The sequence below is a fragment of the Oncorhynchus kisutch genome, linkage group LG5, assembly GCF_002021735.2.
Source record: "Oncorhynchus kisutch isolate 150728-3 linkage group LG5, Okis_V2, whole genome shotgun sequence".
NCBI lineage: Eukaryota > Metazoa > Chordata > Actinopteri > Salmoniformes > Salmonidae > Oncorhynchus > Oncorhynchus kisutch.
This window is the reverse complement of record NC_034178.2, coordinates 58,664,137-58,685,220: the sequence shown is the minus strand read 5'-3', so window position 1 is coordinate 58,685,220 and position 21,084 is coordinate 58,664,137. Positions and strand designations below refer to the sequence as shown.

The 21,084-nt window shown below is 44.8% G+C and overlaps 1 protein-coding gene across 4 annotated transcripts; it reads right to left on the bottom strand.

Moving 5' to 3' along the window:
• Positions 1-313: 313 nt before the first annotated feature.
• Positions 314-21,038, bottom strand: LOC109891332 (msx2-interacting protein). Of its 4 annotated transcripts, none has more exons than XM_020483791.2 (15): positions 20,926-21,038; positions 18,997-19,317; positions 15,886-16,374; positions 15,452-15,615; positions 14,965-15,165; positions 14,652-14,815; positions 14,407-14,532; positions 14,151-14,264; positions 13,934-14,047; positions 13,746-13,846; positions 6,064-13,618; positions 5,855-5,938; positions 5,492-5,686; positions 3,360-3,518; positions 314-1,610 (listed from the first exon to the last, which is right to left on the bottom strand). In XM_020483791.2, exons 1-15 carry the CDS (start codon positions 21,009-21,011, stop codon positions 1,479-1,481), a joined length of 10,005 nt encoding a protein of 3,334 aa, XP_020339380.1. In that variant the 5' UTR covers positions 21,012-21,038; the 3' UTR covers positions 314-1,478. The 4 variants fall into 4 exon arrangements, with proteins under 4 accessions (XP_020339380.1, XP_020339381.1, XP_031681376.1 ...); XM_020483792.2 differs by having other exon boundaries at positions 325-1,610; positions 14,652-14,803; XM_031825516.1 differs by having other exon boundaries at positions 325-1,610; positions 15,452-15,612.
• Between the last annotated feature and the right edge of the window lie 46 nt (positions 21,039-21,084).

The window sequence follows — 21,084 nt, the reverse complement described above, 5'->3', positions numbered from 1 at the left end:
ACAGTATCAGTGATGAAATCCTATCAAACTATAGAATGTTACCATAATGGAATGCATTTGCAAACGGGCGAGTTGGATAGGCGGAGTTTGCACATTTTAGACAGTTCCATTGGTCCTTAACTGAAATCATGCAAAACGAACTGGCTGACTGAAGGGGGGGGGGGGGGGGAAACATCATGTAATCCACTACCGCATCCTATCAATATGTTACATAAACCTAACCCAGCTGTTAGGAATGCAGAAGTAGACTTCTACTGAACTGCAACAGAATATACATCCCCAGCATTAAAAAAATGTTAGTAGAAAACTCAGATTATATTTACACAATGTTCAAATATTTATTTCAAACAGACAGCATCTCAAAGAGAAACAAGAAAAAAAAACATCCAGATGAAAGAGCTCATGACTGTTTTAGTTTTCTGGATTAATTTTTTATTTGAGTAACAAAATGTGAAGTGCCCTCAGCAAACTCCACACAAGTATTCCAACCTGCTGTGTCACAAGTATTTACACCACAAAGGGATTTCCCTCAGTCCTTCCTTACACCCCCAATTAATTAATCCTTGTATACATTGTTGTATTTCCATGGTTGGATGGAAGTCTCTTGGTGTCAAGTTGTCCCAAGTCCTACTTTGTCAGTTTTAAATATTTAAAATATTTACAGGGTCCAGTATTCCAAAAACTCTTAAATCCCACTGTTGGTCGTATAATGCGGAAACAGATGGAAGGGAACAGCCTAGTCTTGTTTAAGTAGAGAAATGGAACAGAGCTGGTGGAATCAAAAGGGGTTTGTTAGGCTGATACAGTCCTCTCTACAAGATCTCAGTGCATCCCAAATGGCACCCTATCCCCATATGGCGCATTACTTTTGACCAGGGCCCAAAGTAGTGCACCATATAAGAAATAGGATGCCATTTGAGACGTGCCCTAAAAGTTTTTGAAAGTTCCTTCTTCCTCTATGAGAAAGGCTGAACAATGAAATTTGTTTGTACATAATCGCTGTACTTAAAAACACCTTCAAATGTCTATTTTTGCCATTGTTTAATGGCTTCCATGATCCTTTCTTATGAAGAATTTTAAAAAATGAACAAAAATCATTAAAATTATGAAGAATAAAAGGCCACCCAGGAAGTCACTCATTCTTCTTATTCATCAAACATCAACATTTTTTCTTCAGTAACTCCCTACGTAAAAATAAAACTCCCCAATAAATACAAATACAGCAGAGATATAGGGTTCTGGTGTAGTCCATCCCTGAGCTCGCTCTTTTGAGAAGGACAAAAATACCAGACAGGTGTGAAAAAGAAAAGAAAAGACGTGACTTGGAAAAAGTTTGAATAGCACGTTATTCCCAAATGTTCCCAGTGTCTCCAGGAGCAAAGATCCTGCCATTCCTCTTGTTTCCTGAGGCTCAACTTGGTGTACATCCACTAATAAGAAGATGTGGTTCCTTTTCCCCACTGGAGGGGGGTGGGTTGTTACACAGAGGTGATGACAATCATGAGGTGAGGGGAGATATTGGAGATCCGGTTGAGGAGGTCAGGGGCTAGCCGGGATAAGTGGCTCTCTGAAAACTCACATGGTGGGAATATCTGCAACACATAGGCAGGCTGGAGAAGAGAGATAAAAATGGATCAGTTGAAAGACTATGCGATCTAAAGACCGCTCCAAAATGTAAAACATAACATTTAATTTGTACAGTGGGGCAAAAAAGTATTTAGTCAGCCACCAGTTGTGCAAGTTCTCCCACTTAAAAAGATGAGCCCTGTAATTTATCATAGGTACACTTCAACTATGACAGACAAAATGAGAAGAAAAATCCAGAAAATCACATTGTAGGATTTTTTATGAATTTATTTGCAAATTAAGGTGGAAAATAAGTATTTGGTCAATAACAAAAGTTTCTCAATACTTTGTTATATACCCTTTGTTGGCAATGACAGAGGTCAAACGTTTTCTGTAAGTTTTCACACTGTTGCTGGTATTTTGGCCCATTCCTCCATGCAGATCTCCTCTAGAGCAGTGATGTTTTGGGGCTGTTGCTGGGCAACACAGACTTTCAACTCCCTCCAAAGATTTTCTATGGGTTTGAGATCTGGAGACTGCCTAGGCCACTCCAGGACCTTGAAATGCTTCTTACGAAGCCACTCCTTCGTTGCCCGGGCGGTGTGTTTGGGATCATTGTCATGCTGAAAGACCCAGCCACGTTTCATCTTCAATGCCCTTGCTGATGGAAGCAGGTTTTCACGCAAAATCTCACGATACATGGCCCCATTCATTCTTTCCTTTACACGGATCAGTTGTCCTGGTCCCTTTGCAGAAAAACAGCCCCAAAGCATGTTTCCACCCCCATGCTTCACAGTAGGTATGGTGTTCTTTGGATGCAACTCAGCATTCTTTGTCCTCCAAACACAACGAGTTGAGTTTTTACCAAAAAGTTATATTTTGGTTTCATCTGACCATATGACATTCTCCCAATCTTCTTCTGGATCATCCAAATGCTCTCTAGCAAACTTCAGACGGGCCTGGACATGTACTGGCTTAAGCAGGGGGACACGTCTGGCACTGCAGGATTTGAGTCCCTGGCGGCGTAGTGTGTTACTGATGGTAGGCTTTGTTATTTTGGTCCCAGCTCTCTGCAAGTCATTCACTAGGTCCCCCCGTGTGGTTCTGGGATTTTTGCTCACCGTTCATTCTTGTGATCATTTTGACCCCACGGGGTGAGATCTTGCGTGGAGCCCCAGATCGAGGGAGATTATCAGTGGTCTTGTATGTCTTCCATTTCCTAATAATTGCTCCCACAGTTGATTTCTTCAAACCAAGCTGCTTACCTATTGCAGATTCAGTCTTCCCAGCCTGGTGCAGGTCTACAATTTTGTTTCTGGTGTCCTTTGACAGCTCTTTGGTCTTGGCCATAGTGGAGTTTGGAGTGTGACTGTTTGAGGTTGTGGACAGGTGTATTTTATACTGATAACAAGTTCAAACAGGTGTCATTAATACAGGTAACGAGTGGAGGACAGAGGAGCCTCTTAAAGAAGAAGTTACAGGTCTGTGAGAGCCAGAAATCTTGCTTGTTTGTAGGTGACCAAATACTTATTTTCCACCATAATTTGCAAACAAATTCATTTAAAATCCTATAATGTGATTTTCTGGATTATTTTGTCTGTCATAGTTGAAGTGTACCTATGATGAAAATTACAGGCCTCATCTTTTTAAGTGGGAGAACTTGCACAATTGGTGGCTGACTAAATACTCTTTTCCCCCACTGTATGTAAATGTGAAGTTATCAAAAACCAGCAGTGGCTGAATGTTTGCAAAAACAGAGACATCTACAGTAACAAACAAGCAGAGAGACTCACCTGATTGGAGCCTGGGTTGGGGACATTGATGATGCCTGCAGCCAGCTTGGCCTGCAAGTAGTTTATGAAAGCGGTCCTTAGGGCCTGGGTCTGATTCAGGACATCGTCCTGGTCCCGTCCACAAGGCAGAGCTAGCAGGAGACAGAACTCACTCTCCCCCTGCAAAAAATAGAAGAAAAAAAAACACATTAAAACAGACATGCGATGTACATGAACTTGAGAATTTCTTCCTTAAAATTGAATTGGTCGCATTCACTACCAAAAGTAAGTAGACACCTGCTCGTCGAACAGCTCATTCCAAAATCATGGGCGTTAATGTGGAGTTGGTCCCCCCTTTGCTTCTATAACAGCCTCCACTCTTCAAGGAAGGCTTTTCCACTGTTGGAACATTGCTGTGGGGACTTGCTTCCATTCAGACAAGAGCATTAGTGAGGTCAGGCACTGGTGTTGGGCAATTAGGCTTGGCTTGCAGTCAGCATTCCAATTCATCCCAAAAGGTGTTTGATGGGGTTGATGTCAGGTCTCTGTGCATGCCAGTCAAGTTCTTCCACATCGATCTCAAACTATTTCTGTATGTACCTCACTTTGTGCACAGGGGCAATGTCAAACTGACCAGGAAACAGCCTTCCCCAAACTGTTACCACAAAGTTAGAAGTTCAGAATCATCTAGAATGACACTATGTCAGGTTGGATGGGTCAAGTCCGGGCTCCGGACATTCCCGAGACTTGTCCCAAAGGCACTCCTATTTGACTTGAATGATCCTAGTGATCGCGCGTTATGAATTTGGATTACTGGGCTAAACGCGCAAACAAAAAGGAAGTATTTGGACATAAATGGACATTATCGAACAAAACAAACATTGTGGAACTGGGATTCCTGGGAGTGCACTCTGATGAAGATCAAAGGTAAGTGAATATTTAGAATGCTATTTCTGACTTCTGTTGACTACACAACATGACTGATATCTGTTTGGGTTGTTTTGGTCTCTGAGCGCTGTACTCAGATTATTGCATGGTGTGCTTTTTCGGGTAAAGCTTTTTTGAAATCTGACACAGCGGTTGCATTAAGGAGAAGTGTATCTATAATTCCGTGCATAATACTTGCATCTTTTATCAATGTTTATTATGAGTATTTCTGTAAATTGATGTAACTCTACAAAATCACCTGATGTTTTGGAACTACTGAACATAACGCACCAATGTAAACAGATTTTTAAAAATATAAATATGAACTTTATCGAACAAAACATACATGAATTGTGTAACATGAAGTCCTATGAGTGTCATCTGATGAAGATCAAAGGTTAGTGATTAATTTCTCTCTATTTCTGCTTTTTGTGACTCCTCTCTTTGGCTGGAAAAATTGCTTTTTTTCTGTGACTTGGCTCTGACCTAACATAATCGTTTGGTTTGCTTTCGTCCTAAAGCCTTTTTGAAATCGGACAATGTGGTGGGATTAACAAGAAGAGTATCTTTAAAATGGTGTAAAATACTTGTATGTTTGAGGAATTTTAATTATGGGATTTCTGTTGTTTTGAATTTGGCGCCTTGCACTGTCACTGGCTGTTGTCCTGTTAGCGGGATCTCAGCCCAAAGAGGATTTAAGCATGAAACATACATCTCTGCCTTATTTTTCCCAGGAATGTTCTTTATTCCTGTCTGTGCAATGTACTGAGAACCCAGCTGGCTATATGGACAGGGACAGTATATCCGGAGAGAGCCATGATTCCGTATATCAGAGTGTTACTTTATTGTCCAGGGGCTTAACATTAGCGTGTAATATACTTGGAAGCGGTATGAACAAATGCTCCAATTCAGGAATGTTAGTGCCGCTCTAATATCCAAAAGTTATTTCCGGCTGTATGTGATAGTGCAAAGGACGTTCTGAGCTAATAATGTGAGAAATAACAAACAAAAAAATGTACACTAAAGTTGCTATCGGCGCCATCTCGCCAGTCCTTAATGATTGGACCATTACTTTAGTTACCGAGTGACTAGTTTAGTGACTAGGTTAGTGAAAAGTGCTCCTCATCAAGTAGCATCCACTCACTTGCTGTTTGCATCCACTTACACTGGGCCAAGTTAACACAATTTAGGATGGACTCATCCTCATGATAGGGAAAATAACTTACAGTCATTCTTCTAGCCACACCATCCAGTTGTGATGCCTCAAGTCTCATTCTCTGGACGATCCGTAGCAGCGCTCCTCCCTCTGGTAAGGGCAGCGATCGTAGAGCCAATGCTTTGTTGCCACAGACAAAATGCAACTGGACAGCAGCTTGGTCATTCTTCAGTGCTAGCAGCCCTTGCCACACTATCGGGTACTTCTGCTCAAACAGAAAATAAAACAGTGATGCAAAATGCTATTTATTTTTGTAAATATTTAAAATAATATAAAAACAAAAATCCTGAAATCCTGTTCAGTTGTCGTTCTGGTTTTACTGTCTCTAATTGCCTGTCTGTTCCCCATTTCCATAAATCCTTAAGTGACTCACCGTGAGCAGCTGCACCATGTTGACAGGTTGGTGTCCAACTTGTTTCACCTTGCCATCAGCTTGTGACTGGCTGGGGTCTGTACCCTGAGGCCCAGAAGAGTGATTTTAGTATAAACAAGTTGTTTTTCCAAACATCATTCAAGACACTACCCCGTGATCATTATCAAAATTGTGCAGAGATACAGTACACTGAATAGTGTTTAACTCACTAAGGCAGAAGTGATGTTGACAGGTGCCTGGTTGACCCCAAAAGAAGTCTCTGGGATCTGGGAATGGACGGCCCGGGTGTTGCTGTACATTCCTGGATACTCTGAGAAGGAAGCTCCGGTCCCTGATGGCAGCAACTGCACCCTTTGTGGGGAAGCCATGGCGGCCATAGATGGCCGAATCCCCATCATCCCATCCTTCAGAGGAGAGTGTGGGCTCTTGACCTCCTGTGGCTTTGTGCCATCCTTCTCAGAAACACCTTTAGTCAGCAGATGTGCCCTGGGGGACAGGGACGATGTGATATTGGCAGATGTCGAAGAGGGGGGGACAGTCTCTTGGATGTGTCCCTGGTGTGGTTCTGAGGCAGAGCGCTCTCCCTGCGGGTGGTGCATGAGCACACGCATGTCCCTGGGTGACATGTACGGGTCCAGCTGTAGCCCACTACGTAGAGCTCCGCGGGGATCCACCTGCATAGTCTCTGGTTTCAGCTGGGTGGCAGATGGTCTCCCTGTGGCCTGATGGAAGCGTCTGGCATCCTCTTGCTCTCCCTCGTGGCCCCTTACATTCCCAGGGTTAACCTTGAGGACCATGTCTCTGCCTACCGCCTGGGGCGAGGTGGGACGTTGCTGGAGAGGACCAGACCAGGGAGAGGCAAGAGGGTCTCCATGCATCCCGAAACTCATCACAGAGAGGGGTGGTGTGTTCACCCTGACCTCTCCTTGGACAAGGTGCCCCATGGGGATTGCTTGGGAGACACGATGGGGTGACATCCTGCCAATGCCACTGTGAGCACTGTGAGGTTGCATGATAACAGACTGCTCAGGGTGGTGGACACTGGTGACATACTGCTGCATGGCGGGAAGGCCAGAGGGCAGCATCCCAGGGAGGCCTTTCGGAGAGGAGCCGCCAATGGGAGAGGACACTTTAGTGAACGGAGAGTGTGGGTGGCCTGACTTGCGAGGAGAACGGGGCTCCTGTTTGACCCCACTGAGATGTGATGGAGTTCTGTCAGTGGCCGAGCCGGAAACAAAGCCTACGTGGTTGCCAGCCGGAGAGGGCAAGTGGGGGCTCATTACAGGACTTATGGCAGAGTTCCAAGATGGTTTACCCCCATCAGCAGTCATAGCATCAGCCCCATCCACTTTTTTTGGATGCTTCAATAACATTGTGAACTCTGGATGATGGTAACCCATCACTTGTGGACTACTAACCGTCTGCTGGAGCCTCTTCACAACTCCTTGAGGCCCTGATGGGTAGGGAGATTCTAACTTTTCCATACCAGTGTTTTCTTGTTTAATAGCAGACACAGGTTGTTGCGTCTTAGGATGCCCATGGTCTGTCTGTATTTGAGGACACTTTGGAGTGTTTGACTGGGAGTGGGTATACATCTCCTGTTTTATTTGGGGCATGGACACAAGCTGCTGAGATTCCATGTCAACTGCAGTAGCTGGTGGGATCTGGCTGATTTTGGCACTGATCCTCTGTGGTCCCTCCTTGATCTGCCCTGAGTGACTCAGCACCACCACTCCCTCTGAGGTATTCACCCTTAGACCTGGGATAGAGCCCGTACCCAGACCGGAGCTCTCAACCAAGTACCTCCCAGCACTTCCACCCTCCTCACCAACTGATGGTCCATGGTACAAACCACTGTCCCTGTCCTCCATGCTGGGCGGCCTGTATGCCTGCTTGGGAAGTGGCATGTCCACACAGGGATTTCTGTCAACAGACATATTAACTTTCTCCATGTCGGGTGGATTGCAAACACGACTGATAACAGAAGTGGCAGTGGAGGCGATAACAGAAATCACAGACTTTGACTCAGGGGATGGTAGTGAGGCTGGGGGCCGGACTACAGGCTGAGCTGGATGAGATGGCAGCCTGTTGTCATTTAGAGGGGCCTTACTAGGCACAACAACCATTGGAGTATTACTATCAGAAGGATGTGGAGGATCCCTAAGGGACGAGGTGCCCAGATTGGAAGGAACAGTACTACTGCATGGGACTGGGAGTGAAACATTTTTGTGCTTCATGAGAATCCTACGCAAGTCACTGATGTTGTGATCAGTCTCCATGTGCTCAGTGTCAAGGGGAAGTCCTGGGTTCTCTACGGGAGCTGCTGATGCTCTAGGAGAGGAAGGGACAATTGCATCCTTGGACTGGTTGAGCCAATCTGGTGGGGAAACTGGGATCCTGCTTGGCTGTGTGGTTCTGATGTTTGGCCGGGTTGGGGGTGGAGAAAGTGAGGGTGAGATGCACTCCGGTGGTGGTGGTTGTGTATGAGGCTTGGTGAGAGTGGGACTTTTGGTTGTGGGGCAGACAGGTTGCAGATGTTTAGGTGGAGGTTGCTCTGCAGGGGCTGGAGGCAACTTTGATTCTTTAGGCATGTCTGTAGTCTTGAGAGCCAAATGCGCCGTTTCAGGCTTCCAAGAGGTGGCTGTAATGACACCAGCAACTGTAGATGAGGGAATACTTTCTGGAACAGGCTGTTCGTTGGAGGGTGTGCTGTCTGATGTGATAACAGGGGTGTTCTCCGGTTCTAATGAACTTTCTTTTACAGCATCCTTTTTGTTAGACTTTTGGCTCTTAGACCGCTTCGGTGTTTTAGCTCTACCCTTAGCACCTTTCCTGGGTGTGGTTGGGAAAAAGGACTCCCCCTGAACAGGAGATATGTTAGTCACAGGTTCAGCTCCCTTGGTCGGCTGGATGAAGGTTGGAATCTCTAGATCTGAATCCACAACAGCACTATTTACCGGCTCTTGAGGCAGAGGGACAGCTATATCCTCACCCATAATGGAATCAATTGCAGCAGCAAGTTCATACTCACTAGCAGGATTGGCTGGTTTGTCTTCCTCAGTCTCAATTTTTAATTCTGCAGGTGGTTGGGCAGGTGGAGTGGGTGGCTCAGCTGGGAGGGTTGGGTCTGTCAGTTTAGCAATGTTCTCCACAGCTTGCTCCAGCTCCTGTTCCTGTTGTAGCAACGTTTTAGGATCTATTGGAGGCTTATTCTCTGATGTCACCCCATCTTTATCCTCGTTGCTAGAACTCACATCTTGTCCTGGACTACACTCTAATAATAATGGGTCATTAGTAGGTTCCCCTGGTTTAGTCTTTTTAGAAGAATCATCCTGATTTCCGGGTTCTTCATCCCCCATTTGAAGTAAATCTTTCACCTCAGTGACATTTAGTCTTATCTTGAGGTTCTTGAGGACAGGAGATTTTGGAATCCGTGTCAAGCGTGGGGCTTTTCCTCTCCCACTCTTCTCCAAAACAGGCTGTTCTTCCATGACTGGAGGTTCAGTCTCTTTCTCACCTAATTTAGTTCCACTGACTTTCTCGTCAATAGGGTCAATTTTCTGCCCGTCTTGATCTCTTGATTTCTCTGTTCCTAGTTGTTGCTTGACATTCTCCTCTTTTTTTGTCACAACTGGCACCACAGAATCTTCTTTACATGAGACAGTGGAATCTGGCATGGCCAAATTGTCCTCCTCTGTAAAATCTATCGGTTGAGCAACATCTTCAGGGGGCTCAGTTTTTCCCCCCTTCCTACTGGATCCAGTCACTGTGGGCGTGGGTAACTGACTTGCCAACACTTTATGACCATGAGGAGAATGTCTGCTTTTTGACACTTTTGAGATTCTTTCACTACTCTCTGATTCATTGGAGTCCGTATCCTTGGTCTCCATTTTTGATCTATCCCCTTTAGCTGTTAACATGTCATCTCCTTTTTGACGATTCTTAGGAGGACGTCCCCGCCTTGAGGTGATAGGTGCAAGTGAATCCTGTTCTAATGGTTGCTGAGGGGCAGCTTCTTTGTCTCCACCTCGCTTTCGTGCAGAACGTGGTGACTCAGTTACATCCTTTCCAGCCCCCTTAGTGGCATCTTCCTCAACTGGGGTGGCATATACAGATTTCACATTTCTACGTCTTGCTCTTCCAACATATATACTTTGCTCTGTGCCATGCTCGGGGTCTGCACCATGTATGGGAGACTTGCCTGTGGATTTGGAATCCAAGCTTCCCTTCAAAGACTCCGCTCTAGGGGATGATGCACGCTTTGTGCGTTCACTCTTGCGTGTAAGTGGTTTCTCTGAACTATTTGCTGAAACCAAAGGAGTCAGTGGGACTTGAGTAGGAGACTTACTCTTTTTGTTCTTGGACTTCTGTGGTGAAATTGACTCATCCCTGGTTTCATTATCAACAAGCACCTGTATCTGATTAAGATCAAGTTTCTTTTCCACCTCTGTATGAGTGTCTGTATCTTCAGTGTTGGTATCCTCTTTTGACATCTCATCAACAAGGTTAGGTGGTGTGTAACTTTTCAATTCAGGTGGTAATTCAGGAGGTGCCAGCTCAAGCTCAGAACGACTCAATAACGTTTTATGAATATGGCAATCACTGTTGGAAGACTGCTCAGGGGTCAATGTTTTAATATCCTGAGCTATATCTTTAGATTTCTCTTCACTAGGGAATCTTTTAACTTTTCTCACCAAACGAATGGGCTCGGGGGCTACTAAATTAACAGAAGCAGGGGGAGACATCGAATGGGGAGACATTTGCGGGAGGGGAGGGAGCTGTTCATTTTTTATGTTTTCTTCTTTAGTCGAAGGTTCTAGAGCAGCTGACTCTAGGGATGGAGTAAACATGACACGTGTTTCCACTGGTGGAGACATCTCTTTGGGTGGAAGGAGTGGAGATATCTGCTTGGGTGGAAGGGGTGGAGACATCTGCTTGGGCATAAGTGGGGGCTGGGAAATCATGTCCTCGGCTGGGCTAATAGGTTTAATCTCTGGATCCATGACAGGTTCTGAGGTTTTAGGTAACTGCAGAGGTTGCTGTTCTGCCTCAGGTGACTTCTCCACCCTATTGTCATCTATGGAATCTGCCTTTTTCACATCCGGTAGCGGTTGGTCTTTCTGCTGTTGAAGCCGTGTGAACTCCAAAAAGCGGCTATGGAAGAGGACAACTGGTTCTGTGTCAGGCTGCCCGTCTGCCGGGCCTTGCTGACCAGTTTGCTGACCCTGACTCTGCTCAGGGTCCTCATGCTTTCGCTCAAGGTGCTGAAGACGTCTTGAGTCCTGCTCAAATATCGAGCTGTGAAGGAAACGTGAGGCAAACAGTTCCCTGCGTTCATGTTCCTCTGGCTTGGGCTTGGGCTCTTCCTTCCGGTCATCTAGTTTGTCTTCAGACCCACTACTGCGAATTTTCTTCTTCTTCATGTACCAAGAGGGTGTAGGTCGAGGTGCTGACTCGACCTTTTCAGTATCTTTCCTACTGCGTAAACCAGCAAAGTGTGAATCATAGTCCAAGAAAGACCAGTTGTCCTCCCTAGAGGAGGACAGAGACTTTGCTCGCTCTAGCAGGGCCTTGGTATCTGGTGTGATGGTTTGGTCAAGTGCAAAGGAGTAGAACTTCATCCTTTCCAAGGTGGCAAGCTTAGGGTCTGAAAATCTGTCCACTCTCTGCCTGTCAGACAAAGGTACCGAAGTGGAGGGCATAGGAGAGTGTGGTTTGTTCTCTCTATCCTCCTCAGAATCGGATCGTACTTCCCCAGGCTCCAAATCATGCACAATTCCGTACTCCAAACGCTTGCGATGGTGTGGATTTTTTGCAATGCCTCTTGAGAAGTTTAAGTCGGGTAAAAAATCTTGCTTGACTCTGCTTTCCCAACGTTTTTCCCGCTCTTCCTCACTAATTTGTAAAGGAGTGTTTGACTTGGACATTTGCATTGTATGTGTCCTTTTGACTGCCAGCTCCAGGTCTGGGTGGCTTTTATCCTCCGTTTTAACCTCCCTGAGGTGTGAAGATACCACAAAGTCCTCTTCAGCATGATGAGAAAAGTGTTGCAAGCCTGGAGATGCAGTGTTGTTCCACTCAGGATCTTCAGCACGACGAGAGAAGTGTTGCAAGCCTGGAGATACAGTGTTGTTCCACTCAGGATCTTCACTCTTTTGCCGGAAGCTCCTGTAGACACGGTCCCCCCTCTTGGCACTAATATCTGCATCAAATTGCTCTAGTTTCTTGAGTTTATGAGATGGGAAATTATCTGTGACGTCTTGAGGTGGCTTGCCCACTTCATGTACCAGACTGCGGTGTTCAAGATCCTCCCTTTCTATGTCTTGTGGACTTCCTGGTTTTTCTTGTTTGTCTGGCTCTTGGAGCTGTTGGTGAAGTCTCCTCTGCTCCATCTGTTTGCGGTAACTCTGGGAGAGGTCAATATCCAGAGGCTCTTCCTTGACACCCTTGTCATTGTCCTGTGCACCATATTTGAAAGGGCTTGGTGGATCTTGATCTCTTGCATTATCCTGATCCATGTTCCCATCGTGGGAGTACCTTCTAGACATGCTGTGGCGTTTTGGGTCTATAGGGTCCACGCTCCCCTCGGGCAGCGCTTCCTGTCCTCTCATTACAGGATCCTGACTACCAGGAAACACCAGCCTCTCCGTTTTGGATCTTGAATCCCTCCGCTGGGAGTCTTTTTGTTGAGCCTTATTGTCGCCATCCGTCTCTTTTGAAAAGGCAGTGCTTGCTCCAAAGTCTATGGGTTGACTCCCATCCTCCAGCCTTCTCCTCTTCTGCCGAATGGTCCTCCCACTGGCATCTCCAAAGCGCCTCTTTCTCGCAGCCAGCCGATCAGAATCCAGTGATGGATCTTTCCCATCATTTCCAGTGTCAGACTTTTGGTGTTTCTTGGATCGTGTTTTAACATCCTTGTCTGCGATCTCACCTTTCCCTGACTCAAGTCTCTCACTTTTTACAGGCTCATGGCGAGAGGTTGTCGCTGTCGGATCTGAAGGAGGAGGGTCATTGTCACCTTTATATATCTGTCTCTCAAGGCTGTCTTGGTCCGACACCTTTCCCCTTCCAGAGCCTCCATCCAGGCTGGGATCTAGCTTGGTCTCAGATGGTGGGATGCCAGGAGATTGCACCTTTCCTTTCCTTGATTTACTCTTCTCCCCTTTTTCTTTGTCACCTTTCTCCTTTCGTCTTCCCCGCTTGCTTTTCTCAGCCCCAGCTCCACGCTCAGGTTCAACCAAGTGGGCGTCTTTTTCCAACCTCTCACTCTTAGAGCTGGCTCCATGTTCCAATGGAGGAGCCTTGTCAGCCTTGTCAAAGCGTGGTGGTGAGAGTGAGCTGCAACTACCACTTCGCTCAGAGGACTGGCTGTAGACCTGTCGCTCTGGGTCTCTGGGAGCACGCTCAGATGGTGAAGGGGAGGCAGATGGGGTGATCGGGCGCCGTGGATGAGACGGGCTCCACCTGACTCGGTCTGCCTCAAAGCGCTCCCGCTCCCTTTCTCGCTCCCTCTGGATGTATGTGTATTTCCGAATGTCCTGCTCAAAAGGATCTCGATAATCCCTGAACTCCCGAGGGTCCTCATGATAGCGTGGGTCAAAGTGTTCTCCCTGGTAATGCTCCAACTCCGAATACCGCTCACGGCTGCGGGCGGGGTAGTCTCTGTGAGGGTCTTCGGGGTAAATGGTGCCAGGGGTGCGTACATTCTCAAAGTAAGCTCTTTCTGCTGAGAACTCATGGTATGGAGGTCTTGGTCGTTCCTCCCTGTAAAGCAGGGGGTTGTGGAATAGGAGGGGACATTTTTTTTAAGTGAGAACCAATAATTACACCAGAAAACAAGTAATTCAAAGTATTCCCTCCATTCATCTCACATTACAAATGTGAACCTTACCTTCTTTCAGTTGGAATTTCATAGAAGTCTCTAATGTCTTGCCCCGAGGCCTGCATAGAGCGATAAAAAGCCATCTGACTCTCTTGGCTGGCAAAATCCACCTGCAAATAAACAAATTAGCTCCCTTCATCTGGTTTACTGTTAAAATGTCAGTCACTGATTGATTAATGAAACATATTTATTCATACTTTTATTTTGTTGCCTCCAATCTTCCAGCCTTTGGTCTCCCTGACAGCTGCCTGTGCAAAATCTGTGTTGTTATACAAGATGAGAGCCATCCCCTTCAACCTGTCAAACACCACCTAAAAGAAGAAAAGCAGAAATCGTGTTGAGAACAACTTCTCTAATATAGTATCAAAAATGCCAGGGATTCCAAGAACATTGGGGAGGGGAAAAAGGGTAGACCTTGACTACATGTCCATAGCGGCAGAAGTGGCGTGTGAGATATTGCTCTGTGATGTTGGAAGCCAAACCGTCCAGCCAAACACATGTTGTGGGCATACTCTTTCCAAAACCCAGCTGCAAAGGAGACCGAAAACACAGGATGTAAAAACATTGACAATAATAATTGCAGAGGGTAGTTCTGTATCACTGAACTCAATTCCTTTTGTACCAATATGGATAACTAGAGGTAAGGGCAATATAGATTTATGAATAATACCTTGAGCCGGTTGCTCCCTAAATACTCTCCATCCATCTTCTTTATAGCTTTGCAGACACTGGCAATATCAGAATACTGCACAAAGGCATATTGAGGAATACCATTGACTTTTTTAATGTCAATATCCTGTATGAGGGATGACAAAATTAATAAATATTTAAAAGAAAACAGGCAATTCTCTGGCATTTTTTTTTTGAAGAGATATTTAACTTGCACAACCCATCAGTGTGCAGTAACATACATACCACAATCTCTCCAAAGCGCTGGAAGATATCAAGGAGCTGTTGGTAACTGGTGGTCTTCTCCAAGTTGCCGATAAACAGGGTCCTTGTGGCCTTGGGGTGGAATTCATCAATCCGTCCATCTAATGGCCTGAATTCATTCTCGCTCTCAGTTTCTGAGGGAAAGACTTCTATTACAATCACTAAACAAGACAATAGAAGTACACTCAACAGTATGTGAATGACCGCTCATTACAGCTCCATTAGGATTTAAGGCCCAAGCTCAAATAATGAAAGAATTACAGATGTTACATTATGACACTAAAAAGTTTCATACCAGGGCCGTTCCAGACAGAAACCTCGATCATCATGCCGAAAAAAAGCTTTCCTTTGGAGACGTTGAGGGCTTTCTCTTGGTCTTCCTGCTGCCTGAAGAACACCAGACCATATCGGTCCTCTGAGGCCCCGTGGATCTGCACAGATGTCACTTTCCCATGTTTCTTGAACTCATGGAACAGTCCATCTTTCAAACTTGTGTCTGGCAGGGGAAATGGACAGTTAATTGATGCTTGATATGGGTCATGCAGCTGCATCGTGAGGGACAAAATCAAATGTTAGGTCAAGGTGGAGAATGGGGATGCTTTGATTAGCTACCTCTACAGCTGAACATGTAGACACGAAATGGCAGAGGATTACGCTATTGATTGGTGACCCCCTTCATAATGCCATGGTGCCCAGCAAAGTGTAACCAGAATGTCAAGGTGCACAGCAAAGTCCAGACAGACTGCATGTTTATGAGTATGCTGCTAGGTATTGGTACTCACCTGTGGAACGCACTGGTAGGTTCTGGACCCTGATGCCAAAGCTTCTGCGTGGCTCATCACCTTCCATCACCATGGAACAGGGCTGAGAGGGAGGTGCATGTGTAGCAGAGGACTGAACAGAGCGTGCACGAGACCCTTCACTTGAACTGCTGTTTGAGTCGCTGCTGCCAAACGGATAAATGTGAGGAAAGAGAGGGGGTAATGTTCAGAGGGTCTTCAGCTAACTTGACTAAATAAAAAGGGTACATTTGTATGCATCTCAAGTCAGCGATATTCTCTCCATAATCCTAGAGTCAAGCAGGATATTTTACAACTGGATTAGTGGAATATGTTCCCTTATCTTGCTACATTCTCTACAACATAGGCTAATTGACTGATGTGTGCTCCATCCATACAAACAATGACATCCACACCATCACAAAAGCACATCCTACCTGCCACTGCCAGTGCTGCTGGTGCTGCTGACAGAATCAGAGCTAGAGGACCTACTGCGGGACCTAGAGCACGGACCTCTTTCTGGGGAGAGGGGGGCTCTTTTGGGGGAATGGGGGGCTTTGGGTGTTTGTCCCGTGGTCCTTTGCGGGGAGGGGTGTCGGGACTGTGAGGAATGAGATGATCGACTGCGGCGGTGATGGTAAGTCCTGTCAACACGACGCCCCCTGTCATCTCGATAGGGGTCGCGGCGTGCAGCACTAGACAAGATGAAGGGATCTCCTCGGATCCTGGACTCAAAATGAGGCTCGGGGGTTTCAAAGCTCCCACCCATTGCACTGCTACTTCCAGGGCCAGGGCTAACTCCAGCTGCAAACATGGTGCGATCACGGTAATAGTCTGCGTTGTAGTGGCGCTGTCTATCAAAAGTGCCAGTGCGCTCATGGTGTCCATAGGGGCTGTGATCATATGCACGCTCCCGGGTCTCTGAGCTGGTGGAAGACACAGGCAAAGGATGGATGGATAGGGGAGAGAGACAGAGTAGATATAGAGAGGGCGAGTGTTAGTGTGACTCCAAAAATACAGATTAGTTCCAACACACAATGAAGTTTAAAATAGGTAGGCAGTGCACTGTTAAAATGTCAACTTAAATAAACACAAACAGGGACCCCGCTGAACACGGGTCTATGAAGATACAGGCCAATCATTTGCGATTCCAGTAGAAGCAATAGAATACACGAGGGGCATTTCTCTAGTATAGGCTACTTATCGTAATGAACGATACCAGCAAAATTCCTGCGATAACTGATTGGTGTCAATAACTTTCTATTTATCGTCCCAGCTCTAGCATAGAGTAAGGTAACCCTGGGACAGGTTTAGTTTCATAAGGGCCATGCTTGAGACTCAAAAATGCATGAACACACATTGTGAGAATTTCTTTGTTGGCCAAACGTAACACAACCGCATCTGTGAAACTATTGAACTCCATCGTTTGCATTTATTCCAATTATCTAGAAGCTGTGTCATATCACATTTGTCAGAGTGAGCAAGTGAGTTCCTACTGAGATCAAATACAATTTCTGAATTAAGTAAGAACAGTGGGTCTTGGCAGTTGAGGGAAATCCTGGTGGACCTGCTAGATCTTAACTAGTCTATATTAAGCCACCTAGTAACTAAGAGAAAAAGCAAGAGAGAGAGACAGAAAAAGTGACAGAAAAGAAAAAGAGAGCAAGGAAGAGAAAGAAAAACAAGCCCTCTGGCCCAAGCAGCTGCATATTTTCTCTCTAAAAGCTCTAACAATTAGTGCAGGAGACGAGGAAAGAGACGCAGTGGGCAGGACAATACCAACCTTTTCCAAAAGCAGTAACCGAACCTATAATCCCAAATACAATCTAGGTCGTCAGAATTGTGTGAGCCGGAATAAAAAATTAAAAATCATTTGCATTAAAAAATTTAAAAAACTTGAGCAAAAAGATTATTTTGTCTTCATGTGTATAGAGTCTGATGTTCGAGTAGAACACTGGGTAGGGTAGGCATCTTAGGTATAATCCACCATCTCTTAATCTCTTCGTTTGATGTAAAAAGAAAGAAAACAACCAAAGAAATTGATTTTTTATGACAACGATTGATACAGGTTTAATTTAAAAAAATAAAAAAACATGAGTCACACTTAAGGGCATAGCGGTGCATTTCAAAAGTGACACTAGAGACAGGATAGACTGAAAACATATCCAACTTGCTAGAAAAAAGGAACAAGTCTGAGTTTTCTGCATATTACTGTCCAAAATAGAGCTCTGTATTATTCCTCTTCAAAACTAGCAATCCAGTTTGCATACCCTCCAGTAAAAAAACAGTATCTTCTCTCACCATAATGCACGGAATAATCCTAGTCCACTGCAACGTAATTAATTCCTTAAAATAGCACTATTACATATCCCAAGGGGAAAATAGACAGTCTACTCCCATCACTGTGTAGATGACATCTTCAGGCTTCATTCGGTTTTCTTTGAAAATGCAGACGTTTCTGTTCTTTGTTAGTAACCCCAAATACTGATGCTGAGAGGATATACAGCTAAATCCACACTGAAGCAGAGTAATCCAACAAAAGAAGTGCGGTTACACCTGTGTACATCCTATACCCAACATCCTTACATCCAATGTGGGGGTTACTTCCATGAGGCAGGTACATCCATAATGCATGTCTTCAGTTGTCTTCATGGCCATCTCTCTCTGAAAAATATTCCAATGGAATTTCTTGATAGGTGTTCTGTTACTCCTCAGTTTCTCTTTAGTTCCTTTTGATATAAACTCCATACTAAATTACAATTATACCCTGTAAAATGTAAGTTCCCTTGTCTGAAAATGATCAACTAGCTGTGAATGATGTATTGATGGGGCCCTGTGATGACAACTAGCCAACTTACATCCTTACGATGGCAACTTACATCCCTTGGTCCATGATGTTATTTAAATCCAGACGAATCGCAGATATCCTTGGTTTGGAGACTTCCAGAAAAATGCTCTCTGCCCAGCAGTGGAACGGTGGTGAGGAAAAAACAACAATCCTCCCTGTCTTCTCTGATGAATAGTCCATAGGTGAATAAACCTGCCTGAATATAATTCTCAAGAAAATATAGGAGTATTTAATCCATCCAGGCACCGATTTACTTCCAAAGAACGACGATCCCAGGTAAATCGCGGTTAGAATCCATGGTTTGTCAAATAAAAATATCCGAAAACTCACCAGGATAAAATCCAACAAATGTGATATCCAAACTCACCAGGATATTCCCCACAGGTGTAATATCCAACGTGAAAGCAGGATACGTCTCACATAATAAATCCAAAATTTTGAATAATACTTCATACATCCATACCTCTCAATAGATTAGCATAAACAATTAACTTAGACCCAGGAAAAAAAGGCCAGGTCTGTGCGGATGGTAAAGGGATTGTTCCCTAGGTCACCTTTATGTAAAACTGTAAGGAATCTATTGCCCTTGATTTATTAATAACCCAACAATGAAATGATGTTATTGCGGGATAAAATATATATATATTTTTACTGACACCACGATCCCCCAGTACTTCAGAGGGAGACTATGTCCACTTACCAGTCTCTTATCCGTTCATACCGCCCCTCTCTGGTGTGGAGGGACACTGGGGGGCCAAACACTGGACCCACTGCCCCCCTAGAGAATCCTGAAACATCCCGCCCGTGACTGCTCGAAGGGGGGTTGTCATCAAGGCCCCGAACAGCACTAGGGACAGACCCAGGTTCGTTGTAGTCAGTGCGCAGGTCTCTGTCCCCCATCTTGTTGACAGCATTGTGAGCCTTCTGTGCACTTTTGATATCCACAAAATCCACAAAGGCTGCCACGCCGCCCTCCGACCCTCGCTTCCGCAGGACCTTGACACTCTCGACACGTCCATAGCTGAGCAAGAACAAAGAGAGAAAATATGTCACACTATTGAGATACTATGTACGCGTCCATTCAGACTTATGATAAGCACAATACTATAATAGCTAGCCTAGTAGCTAGATTTTTAAACAGCAAAGAAAGCACAGGAGCCCGATTTTGCCTGGCAGCCAATTAGTCAAATTAGCATGAAAGGGAAAATCCACTCATTAAATATATATGTGTGTGATATTAAACTTTCAAGAAGCAGAGTCACCGGCATGATGATGTGGCCGGTGACACTTTACTTCTTTAAAGTCCAATATCTTGAAAACTTGACTGCTGACATGCAAAGCATTGGGACTCTATCAACAGTGGACTAAGAAAAACCCCACCAAACAATACTTTCGAGTGGACTTTCCCTTTAAAAATGGAGGCCCAAGTATTTTGGCACCTTTGTGTAGTGAACTTTAAAAAAATAAAATGACTTTTCTCAAATTAAAGTTGTTCTATTCCTTTACTAAATCATCTTACATAGAATATGAGGGTCAGTGGAACCTGTGGATTACAATTATGCTTTAATAGGAATCTATTATTAGTGTGAAAATAGGGTGTTCTGCTGTTATTTTGAAGTCACTGAAAAAATGCCAAGAACTCAAATGTTGGTTCTTCAAGAGTTGCACACTTTCACTGAAACACTAGATCCATGTGTTGGTGTACACAGTGCTCATGTTCACTGAATCTGGCATTTGGCTGAAAGCCAGTTCAAAGAACCTAACGTTAGGCTCAAAGTAGTTGATTATGATGTAAATAGTTTCAAATAACGTATCATAGCTACTTTCTTGCGGTTACCTCCTTGCCACTTTAAAGCATTAGAATATTGAGTGATCCAATAACGTTACCTGGCACACGCTTAAGGATCGAGCAGAGAGATTGATGATTATGGTAGCCACTTTTCGGACCATATGAACCGCTAAACATTGCAGTTAAGGCGTGATGAATTATGCAGTGAACGAGCGATATAATCAAGAAGCTCATATGTTACACGAGGGCTTTCATCGTGTTAGCACGTTGATGAACTCGCTGCCAGGCAATCAAACCCGATATCGTCCACTAGGTAATTATGGCAGCTAACAAAGCTAGCAGTAGCATCGGAGGAACGTGGAGAAACCATGCATTTAGCGATAAAGTTAGATGACTTTGCACTATTCAGTAATCCGACTAATGATTAACACATAGCCCCTACTAAACATAACTAGTAGATGTGATACCACATCCTTCAATCATAAAATTTGCTTCCTAACTAGTATGTTAGCTATATTTCTGCTAGCTTGCTGAACTAGTTACCAAGGCATTAACTGATGTAGCTAGCGACGTCGTTAACGTATATCAAGTGAGCAAACGACAAAATGGTAGCTAGTTAGCTGACAAGCTAGCATTCAGTGACATTTCAGCTTGCTGGATTCCAATAAATTGTGAAATTCTGGTATGTTGTGTGTTTGTACAAAAAATATCACGGGGGAAAAAAAATCTTAAACAACAGAGACCATTTGGTGTTGTATCTTGAAGATGGCTAACGTTAGCTAGCTCAGATAGCTAGCTATTGGACACAGAGCGCGCTGCCTCTCCTCTTGCGTAACTTACCGTTTAAAATGTTCGACAATTTTCTCCTCTCGAACATGTTCGGGTAAATTTCCCACCCAAAGGTGCCTGGTTTCCCGAACCATCATGTACGTTACTTTCCCCCTTCATACACATATGCTCTAGCAAGTTTTGATCTCCGCCGGTCGGGAAGTCCGCCTT

What these genes read in the sequence shown, in the direction of transcription:
- LOC109891332 (XM_020483791.2), bottom strand. Translation starts at nt 21,011, where the DNA reads ATGATGGTTCGGGAAACCAGGCACCTTTGGGTGGGAAATTTACCCGAA. An exon ending in AGCAGCACTGGCAGTGGCAG is followed by an intron (nt 15,616 to 15,885) that starts GTAGGATGTGCT and finishes TCCGTTTGGCAG; the next exon opens with CAGCGACTCAAACAGCAGTT. An exon ending in TTGGAGGCAACAAAATAAAA is followed by an intron (nt 13,847 to 13,933) that starts GTATGAATAAAT and finishes GTTTATTTGCAG; the next exon opens with GTGGATTTTGCCAGCCAAGA.